This window comes from Rhea americana, unplaced genomic scaffold (assembly GCF_003343005.1).
Source record: "Rhea americana isolate MKP2758 unplaced genomic scaffold, rheAme1 scaffold_100, whole genome shotgun sequence".
NCBI classification, from domain to species: Eukaryota; Metazoa; Chordata; class Aves; order Rheiformes; family Rheidae; genus Rhea; species Rhea americana.
In genome coordinates, this window is record NW_028185040.1 from 3,030,701 (window position 1) to 3,052,470 (window position 21,770).

Genomic DNA, 21,770 nt, shown 5'->3' on the forward strand with positions numbered 1-21,770 from the left:
ATACTGCAGTGTTCTGAAATAAGTTATCAACTTTGCTATAAGTTTTATTTTTCCTTCTTTTTGAAGAATCTCAGGGAAAGAATGCATCCATACTAGGCTCTTAAAATATTTCCAGACTAACTCATTTAAAGTATCTGAAGAAGTGACACCTCCACTTAACAGAGGGTGGTGATAATGGCTTTTTTTTGTTTCAGAAGCAGTAAGGAATTTAGTATTAGATCTCTATTTCCCATTTTACTAAACTCTTTGGCTTTGTTGTAAAATAGCTAGCGAGATTCCCTTGTAAAGTGGCAACTGTTCCATCTATTACTGAAGCCTTTTGTATACTAACATACAGCATTGCATCAGCATGCTTAGGAAGAAACCTCTCAAAGCAATTACGTGTGTGTTTGCATCTAGGTTCCAGTCCTCACTGGCAGAAAGACTTAGAAAGTGCTGCGAATAACTTTACAGAAAAGTGTTATTTCTGATGGTGGTGGTGTTAGATGCTAAATTGAACCAACATGTGAGGAGGATGAGAGTRTGAGACGTGTCTCTGTTCTTCTCAGGTTATCCGTAATACAGAGGTATATATGGAGGAAATGAGGTGCAGCATTCATAGTACAGCTAGTTTTTTCCTGTCAGCTTGTGTGACATCTAGATAGATCACTGAGGAGACAAGTCCTAATGTCAGTGTTGCTAAGCACAACCATGGGAGAAGCAGAGAAATATATATGGGATCTGCCTTGTGTTTTGGGAGATGTTAGGGATATGCTTACCCTATGGTTTTCAAGGTTTTTGCTTGTGTTTTTTAATTCAAATTTCAAAGTTAAAAATATTTGAAATGAGTTGATACTCATTAGTGCGTTCTTGAAATGGTTCGAACACCACTTTACTCTAGGATTAAATTTGTAAGCACTAGCAACGTTGACTAAAAGTAGTCTCAAAAATCGGCCTGTAACTTAAGGTTTTGGGCGCCCTCTAGTGCCCACAGGGTGAATCAGAGAGAGGCACCAAAGTTAGCTGCTTCTCTTGCTTGGTGGGGGAGGTATGCCTGTGGCTATGACTTGACAGCGGAGGAGCTGCTTTTCCTCCCAACCGAATGTCAAAATGCCTGAAATAGGTGGGATGTTTATTCTCCAAGATCAGTGTGTTGCCTCRTCTGCTTTGGTGTGCAGCACCATGCATGCTGAATCTTAGACAAAGCTGGGATTCGGTTCTCATGGGAAAGCCGTGGTAAAGTGACTTAGAACGTGGTGGTAGAAGCAGCAGCAAGTCTGACATTAAAATCTGAAAAATGAAGAAAGAGATATCTCTTTCTGGTAATGTGTCTTCATGCTGATGAAATAAAAGGACTACTTTGGTCTTCTGTTAAGATGAGCAGAAATCTACCTCTTGATTAGAKTACTGGTTTTCTTTCAGAACATCTTATGGACTTGCAGTTCATTCCCAGAGTTCTGTAAGCAGAGGCTGAGAAAGGTACAGAGGTCTTCAAGGAAATACAGTGGTATTTTTGTGTAGGACAATAACAGAAATAAAGAAAGAGCTTATTCTGTTGCTTGTGGAGGGAGGGGAGAAATAGGCAATAAGCCTAGGCTTTTGCAGGATTTGAGTAGCTAGAAAGTTTTGCTGTGTAAGTGGGTATAATCATGATACTTTTGGAGAAGAATACAGTGTTGAATTGAAATAGCAGAATAATCTGGTGCTAGCAATGTATAGTAAAAAAAAAAAAAAATCAAATCCTATCATGGATAATGTAAGGGTAGTGATAGTCAAGAAGACCAAGACTTATTTAGAGTCATGCAAAAAGAATAGTGCTTTTTCGATTGGGGGTTTGCTTTCTCAAACAGTTTTCTGGTAGTGGTGAGGTAATCTAAATGATACATACCTGTCCGGTCTTACAACATGTAGAGAAAGTAAATGTGGTGTGTTTTTTGGCTATTGGTTAACCATGGAATCCACCTTGAAATACTATTTTCTCTTTGTTTTGAAAAGATAAACACATCATAGCAAATATCCTAATTTGTAAACTTTTTTATAAAAAAGTTTTGTGTTATTTTTTTTAAATACTAAACCCAAATAAGGTAACTTAAATGACAGAATTATCAAGATAATGCTGACTGTCATACTAGAAGGACCTGGAAAATGTACTTGGTAGTTGTTGTGTAATGCATTCCTCATCTTTTCAGGTGTTAGTCAATGCCAAAATAAGTAACATTATTTCCTCTGGAGCTTACATATATTTTCACGTTTACTTAAAGAGAACCATCCATCTTTAGCTTAAGCAGTAGTAAAACTTAGAGTTTTGGAGGACCCTAAATTCGTGAGGATAGTAAACTGTAATTACCTCTACCTGTCACTTTATTATTAATACAAGAACTCTTGTCTGTGCTGCAATTGTATTTATCAATATATATTTTTGTTTTTAAAACTGTTCTAGAATCAGAAGGACATTCTGTGCTTTAATTATTCTAAATGTTGACTAGCTTGGGGATCACTAATTACTGATGTCCTTTTTGAGGAGATGTGAGCTATGATTATATATGCCTCACATTAAATATTGCAGTGGTACTCAGTTTTACTTCTGATTGTTATTATCAGAGTATGTATGCCTTGCCTGAACTGATCAGCTGAACTGGTGATTCTTTAATGCTTTCAAACTCCAGTGAAACTTTGTTTTGTTTTTCTTCTGTCTTTATTGTGCTGTCTTTTCCCTTCCAGTCTGTTAGTCCATGTGAGACTTCATGCTGAGTACCAAATTTCATAAGAAATAGAAATGTTGTGGTACAGCAAAGATAAACATGTATCGATGAGTCAGTAACTGGTGAACACCAAGTATGAAACATTTAATAAATTTTTTAAGGGTTTGCTCAAATCTGGATAATATGGAAAAATCCTACATCCCTGTGCAGGGACTTGGGACTTGTACCTCATTTTGTAATTGTGTATGTTGGACTGGGAGAAACTAACTTTATTTAAGTTAGCTTATACATACATGAATTAAATAGACATATGTCTGCAGTGTTTAATATTAATGTATTTTCCTTGATTAATGTTTTATGACTCTGCTGTGAACACCTTTATTCTAACACACTAAGTTTTCCATGTTTCTTTGCTTGCTTTTTCAACAAAGAGGATACTTCTGACAAGATGGATGGTAAGAAATTATTTAGTCTGCCCTCTAATCCTAATAAGTATTGTTACAATCTTCTATGTAAAATATTTGATGTTTAATACATTTGTCTGTTGATTAACAAATTCTATACCATTTTCATTAATTCCTGTATAATCTTGATACATTAGTATGTGTAATGTTCTATTGCTGTATTTATCAGTATTCTTTGGATGATTAATTGGGAAATTGGATGTTATTTCCATTTTAAAAATTCGTACTGAATTACAGAGTTATTCAACCCTTTATAACTAGCTGTAGTTCCATCGTGTTTTAGTTTTACCTATAAAGACAAATTTTATTTATTTATTTTTTTTTCCAGACTGGCAGAAGGTTCTTGACAAAGTAATTAGGATTCTTAAAATAAAACTAAAATAGTCTCTTTTAAAAAGTGCACCTACCAAAATCTAGAATCTAGCTACCTTAAGTACCTGTAAACTCTCTAAGCTAATGTAATTCTATTTTAAAAAGAGTTTACTAAGAATACCTACCTGTTTAAATAGCTTACCAAGTATCCCAGCTGGGTTATAGCACTTTTTTTCCTTAATTCATTGTATTAAACATTCTTAGGGAGTAGGCATATATTTGCATTGCAATTGCCAAGCAGTTCAGAATCAACTTCTCAGCAGTTGTTAGTCTGTTTCAGGTGTGTAAGTATATCAGGATATCCCTATATCAGAAATCAGCTGAGCCCCAGCTTGATGTCTGATAATTCTAATTATGACTGGGAAATGCTTTAAAAGCCAGTTATGTTTGCTACTTATTAAATAATTCTTGCTACATGTATTTTAACAATTTCCTAGTATATTTAGAAGAACAAGTCGTTTACTGGAAACAAAGAAAATGTTACATTTCCTTTCATGGATTATCAAGTCTGATGAGAAAATAATTATATTAAGTATGCATATAGATGGAAATAATAGGAAGTTCTCTTTAGCTACTTCTTGGAAGAATTTGAGCAGAGATTGAGCAAATATTGCAGGTAGCCACCCCACTTTCATAAAACAAGATTTTTTGTGCAGTATCACAGTGTCTTTCTCACTTCCATATCGAATTTTCTTGTGTTGCATATAGTAGGGTTTATCTCTAGCTGTACTAAACACTTACCCTGAGCTTTTGTGTATCGTCACAAGCAGTAAAGGTTCATAAGGCCGAATGTATAGGTTGTTCCTTTTGTTCAGGCTGAGTGTCTTGTACGTTTGTCTGAAAATAGCGGAGGAAGCGATATACCAGTGACTGAGCCAATAAACTCTTCCTACAAGATACCTGTAGGGATGAAAGAACACATCTTGACTTCCAGGCTATAGATTTATGATACAGTTGATTTAATCTTACCACCGTGAGGAAGAATTGCCTGTTTCTCCTTCCCTCACCTATTTTGGCCATGTATTTTCACTACTTCTTCCATGAGTGCTTTGTAATACTTCACTGTGAATCATCTTAGGGAAACAAACTCTGGAAAACTGATTTTGTGAAAACAAAAATTAATAATCTGTTATTTAGTTCACTGCACTGAAATCAGTGAGCCTTTAGCTGTTTAGATGCTGGCACGAGGATGGGGGAAGGAGAAGCAGAACCAGCAGCTCCCCTGTTAGACTGGCTTAGCCGTAGCGCAGATCTAGCTGCCTTCCAGGGCCCGCGTGGGGAAGGACGTTGTTGTGCTCTTTTGTTGATTGCGAGGTGGGAAGGGAAGTTACATGCAAACTGGCAATTTTGGTTTGGTAAGCTGAGGCATTTCTACACACCTATTTATGTAAAATGCTTTCTGTGTATTAAAATTTACACTGACTCAAGATTTAGAGGGGGCTGGTAGCAATTACATCCTGAAGGATTTATGGAAGAAGTCATAGCCAGATTTGCTGGAAAGGTTAAGTTTAGGCTAGTGGAATACACTAACAGATGTTTTAATTATTACAGTTATTTTACAAGGTAAGAACAGTATTAGACTGAAAAAATTGGAATTACCATTTGATTTTGAGGTATTTGACAATTTGTATAACAATAAAATATCTTTCTTCATAATTAGATTTGTATTTCAAAGGAGCTGCAAGAGAGGAGAGTACTAGGACATCAATTCTTATGTCTTGATGTCAGCAAACTGAATCATGTTTAACTCATTTTTATCATATGGCAAATCTTTATAAACTTGGCATACTTGTTCATGAGTGATCTGGTTTCAGCAAGCTCAACTTCTCTGAGCAAAACTTGATCTCGTGTGTAGGTTTTCAGAATCATCATGGACTTGATTCAAATAAATCCTCCTTTCTCACAGTTTCCATCAAATTATCTGAGTCCAGTTTGTGAAACACTGTCCTCCTGTTTTGTTTTTTTTCAGGGATAATTTATAATAGTGTTTTTTATATTTTCAGAAGAGCTTGCATTAGAATATTTGGAATAAATATCTCTTTTGATCTGGACATGTCATTTAGTTGACTTGATCTCATACAGATTTTTCCTATTGATTTTTTTTCAATATTTTTATAACAAGTTTAGAATACAATGCTACATACTGTATTCCTGTAAATCACTACCAATGTGTAGTATTCCTATCTCTTGATATTCCACTTCACTTCAAAGATGGAATTGCAGTACAAGTGCGTTAGACCTCTTCTTAACTTGATAAGATCTGAGACTCATAAAACTATCAATTTCAAAAAGGGATTTTAAGAGAAATATTATTGTTCAGAATATCATGTATTTTATTATTTTTTCTATTTAGGAACAGCTTCTGAAGATGGTAAGAAAATATTCTGTTAGAATAGCTAATATTTTCAGCTTCATGTTTTCATTGATACGGACTAAGTTTTTAAAAGTAGAATTTGGTCTTTCTGGGGCTTTGTGCAGGTTCATAACTTCATATGGCTTGTGCTTCTAATACTTGATTGTCATGTAGCATTTTAAACATTATTTTGCTTTATGATTTTAATTCTGAAGCTCTCATCTGCAGTAGAAGTGTCATTGCTTAACATTTTTAGTGTGAAAAATGTAGGAGCTTTATAGTTTTGAGCTTTTTTTTTTTTTTAAGCAAATCTTGTCGCACAAAACTTCATCAAATGTGTTCATGCTCTGGGAAGCAGGTGCTACTATTACTCATCTCTCTGAGACTTGGGAATTTGTTTTCAATATGCTATTAAAATATTTATACCTATCATCTAGAGAATAAATGTAGATACTCTAAGTGAATTAACAATTCCTTTGCTTCACAAATACAAAACTTTTTTTTTACTTTGATTAAAATTGAACCAGATTGCAAGTGATAATTTAACATAGTATCCAAATAGTGGCACTCTGTATTCTTACATTTTGAGGCCAAATTCTGAACACAATTACATGCCTTGCAGTCTCACAGCCCTCAGTGGGAAAACATTGCCATTGCACAGGGATAACTAGTGAGTCTGGACTAATTAACTTAAACCAGTGTTGCTAGCACATAATTKTTTATGTAATTTAGTGAATAACCTCCTTTATTCTGACTCTCTTCTTAATAGACTCTCTTCCATGGCTATTCCCTCTTCTTGAATGAATAATACTAACTTGATTGGTCTCCAAATTCTGCCGTGGAAAGCCTAAAGAAGCTAGCACTATGTAAAAGTCTGTGTCTAGTTCTTCTTGGTCAGATACCGACTTTATACATCTGGAGAACGTTCAAATTTTGCTGTTTTAAAATTTGGATTACTTGCTAAACTAGATCCATGCTGTATGAGCTTTGGGGGTTTTATTATTGCAACTTTTAAAATTATGGTTAGACTGCTTGGTTTGTTTTTGGTTTGTTTTTCTGTTGGTTGAGAGGTTGGCTTAGGAAATGTAGTACGAAACTTTAGTACTTGCTTTTAGGAATAATCGTTTACTTGTCATTCATCCAACTGAGGTCTGTATTTCTTTAGTAGTTTCATCATACTGTCTGACCATTGTGAGGAACATGACCAGTAATGCACAAAGGTTTAACCCAAATACAAGATGGATTGACATTTCAGAGAAGTGATTTTTTTCTGTTGCAGATACTGTAATCTCTCTGTTCATCAGTTTTCCCATCTGTTAAGGAGAGTAGGATTTCCTTATTTCGTGCTGGTGCTGAGTTTTACTGAAGTGATCTGTGCAATATGCTGTAAATGTCTTGGGAAATCCTGTAGAATTGTACGTGACCATATCCACAGCCGGGAAAGCGGKAGAATTGTCAATAATAGGAAAGTTAGTATTTAGCTCTCTAAAAAGAATGATGTTAGGAAGAGTTCTTAGAACCCCGTTCAAAAGATAATCAAGGTTATTTTTGTTGTTTTATGATAACAAAAGTAGAATTATAAGCACAAGTAATTGTGAGATGACTGTACTTACTACATTAGTAGCACCCATTGCCTATTATATCTATTTAACAGGATTCCCTTTTGTAGTAAAATCAATCTATTTATGTARGAAGCCACTTGCTAGTTCAGGGTGTTTAAATGGTAATGTGCAAGTTCCTTACTGAAGCATATAGAATTAGAGAAGTATTTTGATCCCTCAACTGTTAAATCCTCAAAGGTTTTCAAATTTCTTCTAATTATCTCAAGTGAATCTTTATTGAGATATGTAATGCTTCATGGTTATGTACAGAAGGTTAATAAAATACGAGTAAATAATTCTGATGTTTTGCTTTCTACACTACTGTAGAAACATTGATTTGACATCACTTTTATTTCATAGGACGTGTRCGAACAAAGCTTTCAACACCATCTGTTGGTATTGGAAATTCTAAAACGGATTCCAGAGGACGAAGTAGAACCAAAGTGGTCTCTCAGTCTCAGCGTATGTATTTTCTGTTTGTCAGTTACACTCAATAAAGAGGCCAAATGTTTAAGCATATATTCATTGACCAATGGCTACAGTCAAAGTTAATTTTAAAAAAAGAAGCTGCATACTGAGTTGTTGTTCTGTGCCTTAGGTTCATCATCGCCAGACCAAAATGAAGGTATTTTTTTCAGTGTTTTGGGTCAGTGGTATTTGCATGCTTTTCTAATTTATGTTGTTTTTCTTTGGGTAAAATACTAGGTTCCATTGTAGTTTGCCAATTAAATTAGACAGCATAATAGGAAATGAAATTTAGAGAGAAATTCTGTCTTCAATTATAACTTCTCAACATTCTTTTTTCCCCCCCATTTCTGCCTCTCTTTTACTGATACCCTCACTTCTATTCCCCTGGTTCCCAAGAAAAGGCCAGTAAGCTTCTGACCAAGTAAAATTCCATACCACCAGGAAACTTCTGTATTGGTTAGATATAACACATGGCCAAGCAATAAGGAAAAGTAGATAGACTGGATGGTGTCTTCAAGATTACCTGTAAAACCTAAGTTTTGATTTTACAAAAAGTCCWATTTTTTAATCAGAAGCACCTGTTTTCATTTTAAGCTAAGCCGTACTCTAACTGTAGGCTGTTCGCTCCTTTTTATTTTATAGCCATTACCTTTACTTAACTCTTCTCTGGAGTGAAAATATGAAACCCAAACTTTATAATTTCTTACTTAGCTTATATTGATGTCAAAGAGTTAAAACAAACAAATTACTGTATGGCAGCTGATCCACAGTAACTTTCTATGTGYATTCTCTAAACCACAAAAAGTGCAAAATGATTGGCTTAGTTCTCAATCCTTAATTAAAAAGACAGAATTACCTAACACTTGTGAGCAAGTGGTGATGTTACTGGTGCATTGGCTGATCTATGGCAATTTGTCCATGTGTCTGGGGTCTCTAGGAGACATCTGACTAACATACTTGCAGTGTTCTCAGATGTTACTGCTCTCATCTCTGTCCCAGCTACCTCAAACTTACTATCTTCCAAGCTGAGATGGCAGAATGAGCTTTACCTATGCAGTTTTATGTCCAGCCAATATGTAAGCTTCTGTCAACAGGAACTGGGATATTAGAGTTTTGTATCAAAAAGGATGCAGGGTAGTACTCCRGACTGCCAGAACAGGCCGAGGTGAATATACAGGGGTCTTTCTGCCACCTCAGTTACACAAGGAACAGCTGCTCTCAGCAGAGCGAAGGACATAATCTGCTGAAGTTTAATTCTGCAGAAAATGACTTTGGAGCCCTCAGAAAACACACCAATTTTCTAGACGTTAACACACAATTTAAGAATGGATAAAGATGCACAGATGTGTGTGTATGTATGTGTGTGTGTATATATATACGTGCACACATATATTTATGTATGTGTGTAAATATATATGTGTATTTTATATATGTAAATATATATACACACACAGACACGTGCACTATGTTAAATAGGTAGTCTGTATCAGCAGGAGATTTCAGCTTTGTTAGTTTTGCATTTAAAGATTTACTTTTTTGGTACAGACAGGAGTTTTCACTGTTGTATTGATAACTAGTTCACCTTTGGAATTAAGATAGCTGTTACTTAAATACAATTTTTAGAAATGAAGTGCCTTAAATGCCTGAATTAAATGAAAAACAATGACATTAAATTAAATGAAGAAAAATGAACACTGACATTAAGAAAAATTAACCACTCTTGTAGTTTATACAGCTGTAATGTTTTGAGGTCAGTAAATTATACAGATTTAAAATTTTCTAGCTTAATTATTGCCCTATGCCAAACGTTATTCTCTTTCTTTTAATAAAACCCCTTAATTCTGCATTTAGTGGCAGAGACCTTTATCTTATCAGTGACTGCATTTATCATAACTAGAATGACTTTAGAGTTCAAAAAAGTACCAAAGGTAGTTAATGTCAATAATCTGAGAAGAGTTTGTTTGGGATTTTCTGTTAAGAGGACTTCATGTTGCTTCCGTGACAGATCTCATTTTCTATCAAATACAGTTGGATCAAAGTTGATTCAGTATTTGCAGGTTTTGTGAAATAAAACTTTCAAAAATCTGAACAGAAAGATTCAGATACTTTAAGCAGCAAATATACCTAATAAATGTTTCCATTGTTTTTCTTAGGTAGTGCTCTAGTCTCACAAATTTTATGGGATGAGAGCTTGAACATAAAGCCAGTTATCGTCTGTAACAAATTCTGTCACAAAGGCTGTGAAACTTTTTGTATTGTTTTGTTTTTAATATATCATAACAAAAAATAAATAATTTAGGAGAAGAAAAAACTAACAGTCCCATCAAATCACTTTTTCACTTTAGGAAAAATAGTGAGCAATATTTGTAATATTACTAATTAGTATTAGGGAAGTTCTGAAATAAGCTTTTAGAAAATAACCTAGTACCTTGAAGAATGTGATTAAAATCTTAGCAAGTTAGGATGGTTAATAAGCTGTTCAGGGGTGTGAAAATTAAGTAGTAATTTAAGACTTCTGTGACTATCATTGTCGTATGTCATGAATATAACTGACTGCATATTCAGAGAAATAAAAAGGGGAACTTTTATTTGCAAAAATGCAACTGATGGGATTTTTTTAAGATGATTCATTTTTCATAGTATTTGTCTAAAGAGATGAGTTGAACTGCTGCTGAAATAACTAGATGCCTTTACATGTGATCTGTGAAAATTAAATACATGAAATTATCTTTTTAGCTTTTTACCACAACTTCTGCTAAGAACTGATGCCTTCAGATAACTCCTTATACAGTGGGGGAGAATAAGAATTCTGAGATGTTTTAAGGAAGATAAACAGGGCGAATACAAATAGACAGGTGAAGGGGAATTGTCCTGCACTGAATGCCTGCTATTTGGGTGATGCTTTTTTATGTAAATGAAAGATTTCACAGCACTGTTGGGAGCAGGATACTCAGTGTTTTCATAAAGGGGGTTATTTTACTTCTTCCACTAAGAGTAGGTTTTATATTAGATTTAGCTTGTATTTCTTAAATCCACTGTACTGCAGATGCTTTTGTAAAAGTAGGGTTAAAACTGTGCTTCTGTTTAAAGATCATTATGTGAAAGACTTGCAAATTTGAATCCTTTYACAAAAATACTTAGTTTAGGACTTTAGAAGCCCTTTCTTACTGCTCTGTTTAAATTGTGACATATAATAAATACATACACAGTCCACATACTACAATATTTTATTCTTGTATATGGAAAAAATTGTTCTGTTTTTTTTCTTTTTCCATTCTGTTTGGTTTTCAGATAATTCAGCAAGGTGTGCTACAATTATGTAACAACTTTAATTCAAAGAAAAAGAACAAAATTTCTGAATGGAAACAAATTCTTATTTACAAAAGTCAGATGAATTATAAAAGAGAAAAAAAAATTATATGCAAGTCTTTTCAAATATGCCATTGTGAAAGTTTTCTTTTGTCATTCACCCCACCTGCAGCTCAGTTTCTTTACTGTCCGTCTCAAACAAAAATTATGTTTTGGCCTTGCGTGTAATTTTTGTTCAGCTACTGAACTTTTTTGTTGACAATCTGATATTCTTTTAAAGTAATTTTAAAGGCTACAGTTTCATGTTTAATTGAAATTTAATTCTTCAGTATTACCTAGTTGTTAATTAGCAAACTGAAGAATTGCGATTTGCTTGTGCAGCTTTGCTTCATCTGCTTTGTACATAGCATCTGAGCTTAGTACTTCAGCTATGGAAGCTACTTAAAAGCACTGCTTTAGCATAACTCCCTTGTGGCTTTTTTCCTGTGTGAAATGACTAAAGCTTTCTTATTTCCATTTGCCATCCATTTTTAATCTGCTCTGCTCCTTCCCTCTTCATGGATTATAAACCCCTACCCTAATCCTGCCTTTACACTTGTTCAGGATCACAGTCTGCTAATCCCATTGGTGGTAAGAGTCTACAGAATTTGTGTGTACATCATTGTTTGATCACCTGTTCACATACCTCATTGAAGGATCCTATTCAGCAGAAATTCTGGCGCACTTCTCCATACTCTGCACTGATCTAATCTGATGCGTTCATTATTGAGCAGGCAGTGATGTGGGACACTGGGCAGTTTGGCATACCTTTTCAGTAACTTCCTCCTCTTTTATCGTTAAGTTAGCTTCAGTTCTTCAGATCTGCTGCTGCTCATAGTATCAACAATGGTATGGGCAATATTTTCAGGGTGTTAAGCTTCTTTTGGTGTATTTAGGCTATTGGGGTGCACTCTGTGGGTCAGCTAGATGAAAAGATTTAAAAAAAGGGAAAAAAAAAGTAGTGTGAGAAGATGCATTCCGTCAGTATATTTTGAGAACAGCAAATTTTCAGGTTTGATAAGCTATTTAAGAAAATCTAAGAGTCTCTGGTATGGTGAACAGTTTTGCAATATTTTACTGTTTTCTGAAAACATATAAAACATGAAGGAGAGGGGGCTGACAGAGGTATAGCAGTATGAGGTCTAAGTTGAAAAGCTGTAATAGGAAGAAATCGTCAAAACCCTTAATTTTTGCAGAACACCACATCAATTCTGTAGATTGTTCCCACTAGTTTTCTCAGTTGTTGTTTCCAGGCTGTACAATATTGCACATATCATTTCTGCTGAATAGGTCCATAGTTCAGAAAACAGCATTTTGCTAAATAATCATTTCAAGTTTGAATTCAAACAATGAATCTGAAAGTATATGCATGGTACATGGTTTTAGTCCTCTCCTGTCCACCCAGCGCGTTTTATTTGATTTTTTTTTTTTGATTTTCATTTTCCTCCCATATTGTCAAGCTTTAATCAGCTTATCTTTTTTTAAACATGCTTGTGGCTTTTTTTTTCCTGGTAGTATATTTGCTTTTTAATTGCTACCAATAGTCCTTACATAAGTGTTCCATGAAACTCTCATGAGATGTTGCATGATAAGCTTATAGATCTGATAGAAGAGCTGTGGTCATACAGTTACTGATTATGTTTAAAGGATTATTAAAGTTTCATATCTGTCATGTAGCTAACTTTTGGTTAAAGTAATGGTTTTGCTTTTTAAATGGTTAGACTTCCATTTAAATTCTGTAGCTTGAAAAAGTAATTAATATATTTGTATGAATTGGTGGTATAAATACAGAGAGGAATGGATTGTTCATTAGATCTTAGAAGTTAAATTCTCTGTAACTGGAATATCACAGCGTGGAGGTGATTTAGGGATCAGTGACCAGTTCCTGGTAGCAGGTACCATGTACTGAAATGAACAATTATTGTACTTTTAAAATATATAGTTTTGATTAATAAGAAAGTAAAAATGGTTAAATACAATGTATTGATCAATTTTTTTTTTAGCGCTTGCTTAATTAAAAGAAGCTTCCGTTGAATCTATGGAATAACTTCCACATAAGTGAATGTGAATGTTTCCATCGTCTTCAGAGACGCTTAGATTTAGCTTCTGGAAGAGTAGTGTTTGAACACTTTAAAAAGTACAGGAAAAGAGTTTAAATGTTAGGAAAAATAATAAATTGTTTTTTGATAATTGTTGCTCTGAAGGAACTTGGAATGGCTGATTTAAAGAGAGACATTTGCTTGCTAGCAGGGGTTGTGTAGGTGGTTTTTGTTTTGGGGGGTCTTGGGTTTTGTTTTGTTTTTTTTGTTTTGTTTTTTTTTTCTTTTTTTTTTTTTTTTTATTTTTTGAGGCCATGTAGCTTAGAAAGTAAACAAGCCGATCTTTGTATTAGGGATATTAGAACTGTTTGTGAATACTAGAAATATTATTTATGTTTTCTTGAGCATATGTAGTACTAAATGTCATGTCAGGTGCTTCTGGACTTGAATTGATAATTCTATCTACCTTGTATGTAACGCTTTAAGACCTTGTACCGGTTACTCTTTCACATCTTTACTTTGTAAGTTCTTCCAGATCATTTCAATCTGCCACCACTTTCCTATAATTTTAATCATTTTTTTTAAACTTGTTCTTTGCTGTTACTTATATTTATTTGTTTTGCCTTCAGCTGGCAGTAGATCTGGATCTCCTGGAAGAGTTTTGACAACAACTACACTTTCCACTATGAACACAGGGGTTCAGAGAGTGCTAGTGAATCCTGCAGCTGCACAAAAACGAAGCAAAATCCCACGAAGTCAGGGATGCAGTAGAGAAGCTAGTCCTTCTAGATTGTCAGTAGGTAAGAATTGCTAAATAACTGTTTCTTTATAGATCTTTAAGTGTGAATACCTATGACTCTCAATTAGTTACAGGTGGGTGGTAGAATTAGAACACATCTAGACGAAAACGTAAAATTTGCCTAAAGTCTGAGACTAGTCTTTGATAAATTAGACACTTATCACACTGACATTTAAGGTGAAACTTTTGTTTTTTTCCTGTCAGATTGCAGTATTTTTTTTAACCTGTCTTCATTTTCTTCCTTCTCTTTCCTGCTTTTCTCTTCTTATTCCTATCTCCAAATGACCCATATCCATTAAATGTGTGATAGTATTTTAAAAAGATGAATAATTAAGTAATTAAGATGAATTAATAAGTAATTAATAATTACTTTTATGTGTCATCTGCATATGTGCGTGCATGTATGTATACTACTGTTATGCAAAGGTGAATATCATGCTTCCTAAATCTTGTGGTATAACCTGATTACACTTTCTTGGAAAATATTGGTTGATTTCAATGGTGTGACTGTTTTTGTATTTTGATTTTACTTTAGCTGTATTAACTATATATTTTTCTTTTTTGAAAGCTGGGTTTTTTCATTTGCATTACTAATGTTTCAATTAACTAGAACYTGAGCACAATTTCTCGATTAATTACGCTATGTCTGTATTTTTAATTGTTTCCTCTCCATCTTTTCCAGTTGTCTTTCAGTCATTCTGTAAAGAGTTGGTAAATTCACATTTCTAGCTGTACAGTATTCATCACAATCGACAAAGTATCTGAAAACAGTTACTCCTTATAATACAGTGTCTTTTCTTAGAAAAACATCTTTGATCTTACTGAAAAATAGGATTACATTAAAACTGCAACTTTTCTTATGTCTTCTCCCTTCTGTGCTGCTGTTTGTCTGTACCCTGAATCATACTAGCACGAGGCAGCCGCATTCCTCGGCCTAGTGTGAGTCAGGGGTGCAGTCGGGAGGCCAGCCGTGAAAGTAGCAGGGACACGAGCCCTGTCCGCTCTTTTCCACCCCTTGGTAAGTACTCAGAGCCCCTTGTTGTGCATGGCTGTCTTTGCCCTTCATTATCTGCACCTAATGAACCCATGCCTCCTTCATTTAGCTTGTAGCAAGCCACCGTTATTTTCCCTTTCTTTGGCTCACTCACTATTTACTTTGGAGAATTGGCCAATGTGCAAATGGGTTGCACACTGGAAAAAAAAATAAATGCTTTGCTAATACTAGTCTTATCTTAAATACCCAGAGTCCCCAAAGATGCGTGATAGACTCTGAAAGGACAATTCTGCCCTTTCAAAGTTTTGTGTGTTTTCTTGCTGTTGTTGTTTTTTGAGATTACAGTGTTCATTGCTTGGGTATGGTTAGATAATGCTTTTCTCATTGATTGGACCAACTAGTTCAGAGAGTATAGTTTGGCTGTCATCGCCCCACTTTTCCCTGTTTCGATAGCTGTCAATCTGATATCTATTAATATTGAAAATGACTCCCTAATCAGTGAATGATTTTGCTGATGTATAAGAATAAAACAGGTTTAATTTTGTCTCCATGGCTGTACTGCTGCCRCTGTACAATGCATAAAAAGGAATAACAACTTAGGTTAATATTATACTTATTATTTATGCTTATTATGCATATCTATCATATAATATGCTTATTTATATACTTAATAATAACAATAACTTATAATTTAAAGCAAGTAAACATGACAATGCAGATAAAGGCCCAATCTAATGAAGCAGAACTGTATTCTAAGGCTGCTTTATGTTTTCTAGTAATAAGTGAAGGAAGTAGTGAGRTGTGTATCCAAGCAAATGAATCAGAACATGCTTTTGAAGTTTGCTTTTAATCTTGTATAAAAGCAGTGATAAGTAACTATAGTATGATATTTCATTAGATTAGATAAAGAGGATTTGAAAACTTTAATAAAAGTTTCATATCCGTATAGCCACTTCCAGTCCTTATTCCTAGAACTACTATAAGCAAAAGTTTCATTTTCACTTAATATTTCAGTTTATTGGCCAGACACAAGATTTTGCAAGATGATTAAGCTAGTACCTGATTCTGAAACATAAATGAGGCATAGGAACAGTAATAGCTTACAATTACTATAACATGCTRTAGGCTAAGGAATTAGGGAAATTGCTCGTCTCCAAGTATCTTTCTAAGGGTTGCTAAAATGTTGGTAGCTCATTTTGATTTAAAAAAAAATCAGATCTTGTGTTTTTTTGATTGCTTCTATAATGCAGAACTGTCTCTGCAAGACTGGCTAAAACTGATCTTTTCTGGAGTTACCTTTTCTGAGGTAGCCTTCAGTATGCATCCCTTTTCTCTGTTTCTTCATGTTTAAGTGTAGTTTGCAATTAAGGGCATTGCAATTTTAGCCATTTAACATATTCTGGAAATAGTAAATCTCTGATTTCTAGCTCAAATTGAGGCAGTCGAGTGTATTCTTAATCAGCATTGGAAGTTCATTGTGGTCTGTTAAGGCAGTGTGCTTCCTGTCAGCTCTGGTTTTATTGGGGAAGTATGGATTAATTGAATGAAAGCTGCTTTAATACCTAATGCTAACTTACACAGATGCTATTTAATTGGAAAATCAAATTAAATCCAGACATTCTGCAAGCTCCATTATTAAACTCGTATCTTTTACTAAAACACAGCTGGCCGATTGTGTTGTACTGCATATGTATCTTTTTAACAATATTTTTCAGATCCTTTAGTGCTTCTTTTGCTACTCTGTAGCTTAAATTCAGTTGCATGCATGTAAGATCTGATGTACATTTAATTTTCAGTTATCTGCTCATTATTTTAAGAAATCTATATTAAATTAACACCATAGTGATTATGAATGTTGGGTTGTTGGGGCGGATGCTACTTGAGATTTTATTGTTATTGATGGAGTTTTTTATTTCTATGTTCGTATATCAGAACAAAAACCTGAAAAATACAATAGATAGTGGTGTTTGATAGCACAAAAAACGCAGCATAGTGTGTATAGGAATCTAAAGTTAATAAAAATAATTGTACCTGAAATAAATAAGATTTCTTGTTTTATCACTTCTAATTTGATGAATTTCAACTGTCATTCAGTGTTTTGTTGTACTAGTTTTGTCTTATGGGGTGTAATTAACTTCCCTTAAGACACTAATGTATTTGCCAGGAGTAGAAGTAAAAGATGGAATGGTTAGGCAAATACAACTCTGTATCTGCAACTAGACAATTTTACATAGTTGGGGGGAAATGTCRTTTATACCATATCTGATTCTCATCAGAAATTTTTTCTGTGCACAAATACTGTGCCCTTTTGGGCCAGTCTGACCCAAATGTCACATAGTTGCTTCCCTATATATGTTTGTATGAATATTTCTATAATCTCACATCTTGGTATAAAATTGTGAAGTGGGAGATATAGCCACTCAGAGAAGCAAACGATTTGTAATTTATATGGAGCTGCTTATCACTTMTATAGAGTGAGTGTTAAATATCAGACTAGGATAACTTCTATATTTTAGCAAAAAAATACTTTATTTTAAGTTATTTTTATTTTTAAAGTAATCCTTATTTTGATTCATCTTTTATAAAACGAAACAAAAGCAAAAGTAAATACTTGGACACCCTCTGCTGTTTGAGGGGTTGAAAGAATATTCTTCAAAAACATTCCTTGAAATTAGATCTATTTGATCCAATATAGTGCTTCCTTTCACTGTCTTAGAAATTTTTCTTGAACATTTGAAGTATTTATGGAGACAGGGTCATCTTAAATTATATCTGACATTTGTAAGCATAATTGTATCTTTAATTTTGAGAGTTTGTTGATGGAAAATTATTACAGATTATCACATTATTACTTGTATTCAAAGCCCTATCATTCTCTCTGCTCATAATCTGGCATACTCTTTCCTGTCTCCATTTTCTTGCTGAGACATACTTTCTAAAGAAACAAGTATTCCATAAAGTACTATTTACAAAAAAAAAAATCCATAGCTAAACAACTTCATGCATGAGTAGTCTGACAAAAAATACTTTGTTAAATCTCATGTAAGTAGTAGGGCACTTCAAATGAAAAAACAGCGTAATTTCCTGGACCTTTACAGGGCTCAAGATCACTTTGGAGTTCATTCAGTTGAAGAGGTGAACAAGCATGATTCTTCTGTCCAGCTTGGGGTTATTTGATTCAAATCACTCTTAAATTGCATATGTTAGTCAGAGTCAGAGTCAGATGATTCACTTAATTCCTGATTTATATTTTTACTGCTTTGTGTCCGGAAGATAAGTAATTGTGCTTAAGTTAATTACTAAATTACAAATTTGTATTTGGGATTGATGTTGTGGATGGACACCTGAATTCAGTTAAAAGTGGCAAAACCAGTTTCATCTACATAATTGTAGAATTGTATTTTAAGTGAACTCGAGAAGGAAGCTGGCTTGTCAAAAAAACACGCTGAATTTAAAAACTGGTTAAACRAAGAAAATAGTAGCAATATGAGTGAACTTCTTTAGGATCTCTAAAAAAACCAGTTTTATACGAGTGCCAGGAGGAGGAGAAGAATATGCAGTTTTATTCAAAAGTCTTTAAGGATGTTTGGTTCCCAATTTCCATTACTTTAAAGAATTTTAATGAGCTATAGTGACAAGTGGCATATATGTCTGCATTTCACATTTTAGTGTTTTAAACAAAAAACTTGTGAAATTTTACATTAATTTCAATTAAAATGTAGTAATGTAAATTTCATCTACAAAGTAGTGATTTTTTACTGAGGTTGACTTGCCTGCATGTAGGAAAAACAAGTTAGTGCAAAATGTCAGCTGCTAGTACTGTAATTCTGTAAAATAGTCAGTTTTTGCAGATTATTGGTACATGAGCTCTGGTTATCCAACATAAGTATGGAGGATTGGGTTAACTCTGCAGTGTAAAAACATTATCAGGGTAATTTTTTTATATGTTTCTGAGGGTTCTGTGTGTGCACCTGTCTGCCTGTTTTTTCTTCTTTGAATCTATACTTGCTTTTAATCAGCTCTTAATTGTTTAAATTAAATTTTAGAAGCATGAGATGCCCAGTATACACAAGCCTATCTGTTCTGTAATTGAAGAGCTTTCCTGAAGCTTTATCTTTCTTGTAGCATTCAGTTTCTTGTGCTAAAGCTGAATCTCTTTGATAAATATTCTTTTGTTCATCTAAGCAACTATTGCAGTATTTTGACTCCATAGTAATAGATAGGGTTTATATGATCCTGTTATTGCAGCTTCCAGACATCACTCCAGATCCACTGGTGCCCTCTACGCTCCTGATGTTTATGGGGCTACAGGTGAAGGATGAGTACACTTTGCTGTCATCTGTGCAGTCGTCCTGGATTTTTTTTTTTCATCCACTTGATTATCCTCATAGTTCAGTTTTAAAAAGCATTTGCATTAATTAGTTTTGTGTTTTCAATAATCCAGCTAGATGTATATATGTTTTAGATTTTCCCATCCCTCCACCATGTTATTCCTTTTTTTCTTAACAGTAATCACTTTATTTTTACTTGACGAAGGATTTTCTGTTTCTAGAAGTTTTACATTTTTCAGTATTTGTAGAGCATTTTTTTATGCATGTAGTTTTCTAATTGGAACTCTCAGTAGCCTTCCTATTCTATTTGTTTTCTTTTTAAATAAAAACCCAAAATGAAGAAGGTATATTAGCTAGTGGATATTGTCAAAAATAAGTAAATTAAAAGGAAAAAGAAAGGGCTGTCCCAGGTTCTTTCAATTAAAACCATTGTTTTCTTTCTTGTGGGATATTGAAATAGATTATTTGGTGAATTTCTTTGGTTTTTACTGTGTTCATATTGTTGCTGCACCACTAAATACTTCAGAATAAAAGTATCCAATATTTTAACTGCTACATAATCTGTCAGAAAATGTTCAGCAAAGACTTTTCTTCTGCTTGGGTTTTTTAAAGCAATTGTAAGATTAATCTCCTATGTTGCTGTTCTGATTGACTTTTTTATATTTCTTTTTGTTGCTGTTGTTGTAACAGGTACAGGCTTTGGAATTAGTCAGTCGAGCAGATTGTCATCGTCTGTTAGTGCTATGCGAGTCCTGAACACAGGTTCTGATGTGGAAGAAGCAGTAGCAGATGCTTTGGTAAGAATCTCACGTTTATCTCAAGTAGGACACAGACTTAAAATGTTTGGTATCTGTCTATTTAAATATGCAGAATAATTTGACAGTGATTACCTGTTTCTACGTGGGGAAAAAGAGAAACTGAATTACTGCTGCACAGCATTGGAATTTTTTTTGTAGGGGAGTCTTAAATTTTGAAAAACAGACATTGTCCATGGCAGACAGGCTTGGACTGGTCTGTTGGTGTGGCTCAAGCTGCTTGAGCAGGTAGCATTAACCAGCAGCTAATTATCCACAGCAGCTAGGCAAAATTCTGGGTAGCCTGAAGTTGTTGGTAGGTTTCCCAGAGCTGGGAATGATGAGAGCTCTGTTGTCAGTTTAAAGATTTTCTGTCCCACAACATGTGAAGTTGAAGCTGAGCAGTTAAGCTGGTGGCCTGGCAGGCAGTGGTTCCTCTGTTCGGTTTTGAGTTGTTTTGTTTTCAGAATGTTACTCTGAATTTCTAACTGGTTATGCAATTCTCATTCTTAACCTTACAGTTCCTTAAAAGGGTTGTCTTGACTTTTCCTCCTCTGTGCCCTTGTTAGTGGAGCTGCAAGTGTACTTTACATATTTTGCTAGTCTGATCTTTACATCAGCAAACTGAATTCTTTGATTAATTTAGAATACTGATACTGTGAGTTTTCTAAATTTTTATTATGTATTGCAGACTACTGTTTGCATATCGTCACTTATTTGTATGTACCTATTATCTAACTATCAGAGTGCTTTAAGGAATTTGTTATTAGTCTGTTATAACAAAAAGACTATTTGGAATACCAGTAAAAAACCTACAAATTAAACATTAATAAATTTAAGAACACCTAGATATGACTGAATTCAGAGAGAAAAGAAAAACCTTCCTTTTAAAGGAAAAAGAATGTGGAGAAGTCAGTCATATTCATAAAGTTTGGCAATTAATTGGTTTCTCGGTTAGTATTGTTGTCTTGACACATTATTTTAAAATCTGTGCACCTCCATTGGCATAGAGATTATTACATCAATGAAATTCTGTGCCACAGATTGTGATGTGGCAGATCAGTTTTTTCACCTTTCTGAAACTGTTAACTTCTAAAAAGTTTTCAGCAAAGATCTGTAATGCTCTTTAGTAAGCTTGAACCCAATCTGGATGATGCTTTTTTTTAATTGCCTTTTGATAGGGTAAATAGAAAAGCAATCCACAGGTCATGAATAGACTGTAGGCTATAGTTTGAAAATCTCTGATAGATTTATCTACGTTCCTTTTAGACAAAGGACTATCTGTAGTGCTTCTAGCAGCTTCATGGTTTATTAAAATTTTAGCTTGTCAAAGCATGTACTAGCGAGAGAAATTGAGGAGAAACCCATGCCTTGACTGCTCTTGAGACTTGAATGTGTCCTGGTTTGCTGATGCAATAAAGTCAATTCTTAGGAACTGGTTTATATTAATGTTTATAAAAACATTATCAGGTTATTTTGCATGCAGATAAAGAGAAAATTTTGTGTGTATTTTAACTGGGATCTAT

The 21,770-nt window shown here is 34.2% G+C and overlaps 1 protein-coding gene across 7 annotated transcripts in view; it reads left to right on the plus strand.

Annotated features, from left to right (window-relative positions):
• The window catches only part of CLASP2 (cytoplasmic linker associated protein 2), a 142,341-nt gene that overhangs the window by 88,347 nt on the left and 32,224 nt on the right, over nucleotides 1-21,770 (plus strand). For 3 of the 7 annotated variants that reach the window (XM_085304197.1, XM_085304235.1, XM_085304204.1), the window contains exons 19-24: nucleotides 3,113-3,136; nucleotides 5,871-5,888; nucleotides 7,832-7,933; nucleotides 13,956-14,126; nucleotides 15,036-15,143; nucleotides 20,141-20,247. In XM_085304197.1, coding sequence (XP_085160323.1) covers nucleotides 3,113-3,136; nucleotides 5,871-5,888; nucleotides 7,832-7,933; nucleotides 13,956-14,126; nucleotides 15,036-15,143; nucleotides 20,141-20,247 — 530 coding nt within the window. The remainder of the gene's footprint in view (nucleotides 1-3,112; nucleotides 3,137-5,870; nucleotides 5,889-7,831; nucleotides 7,934-13,955; nucleotides 14,127-15,035; nucleotides 15,144-20,140; nucleotides 20,248-21,770) is intronic. The other 4 variants (XM_085304243.1, XM_085304213.1, XM_085304221.1 and 1 more) reach the window with 4 other exon arrangements.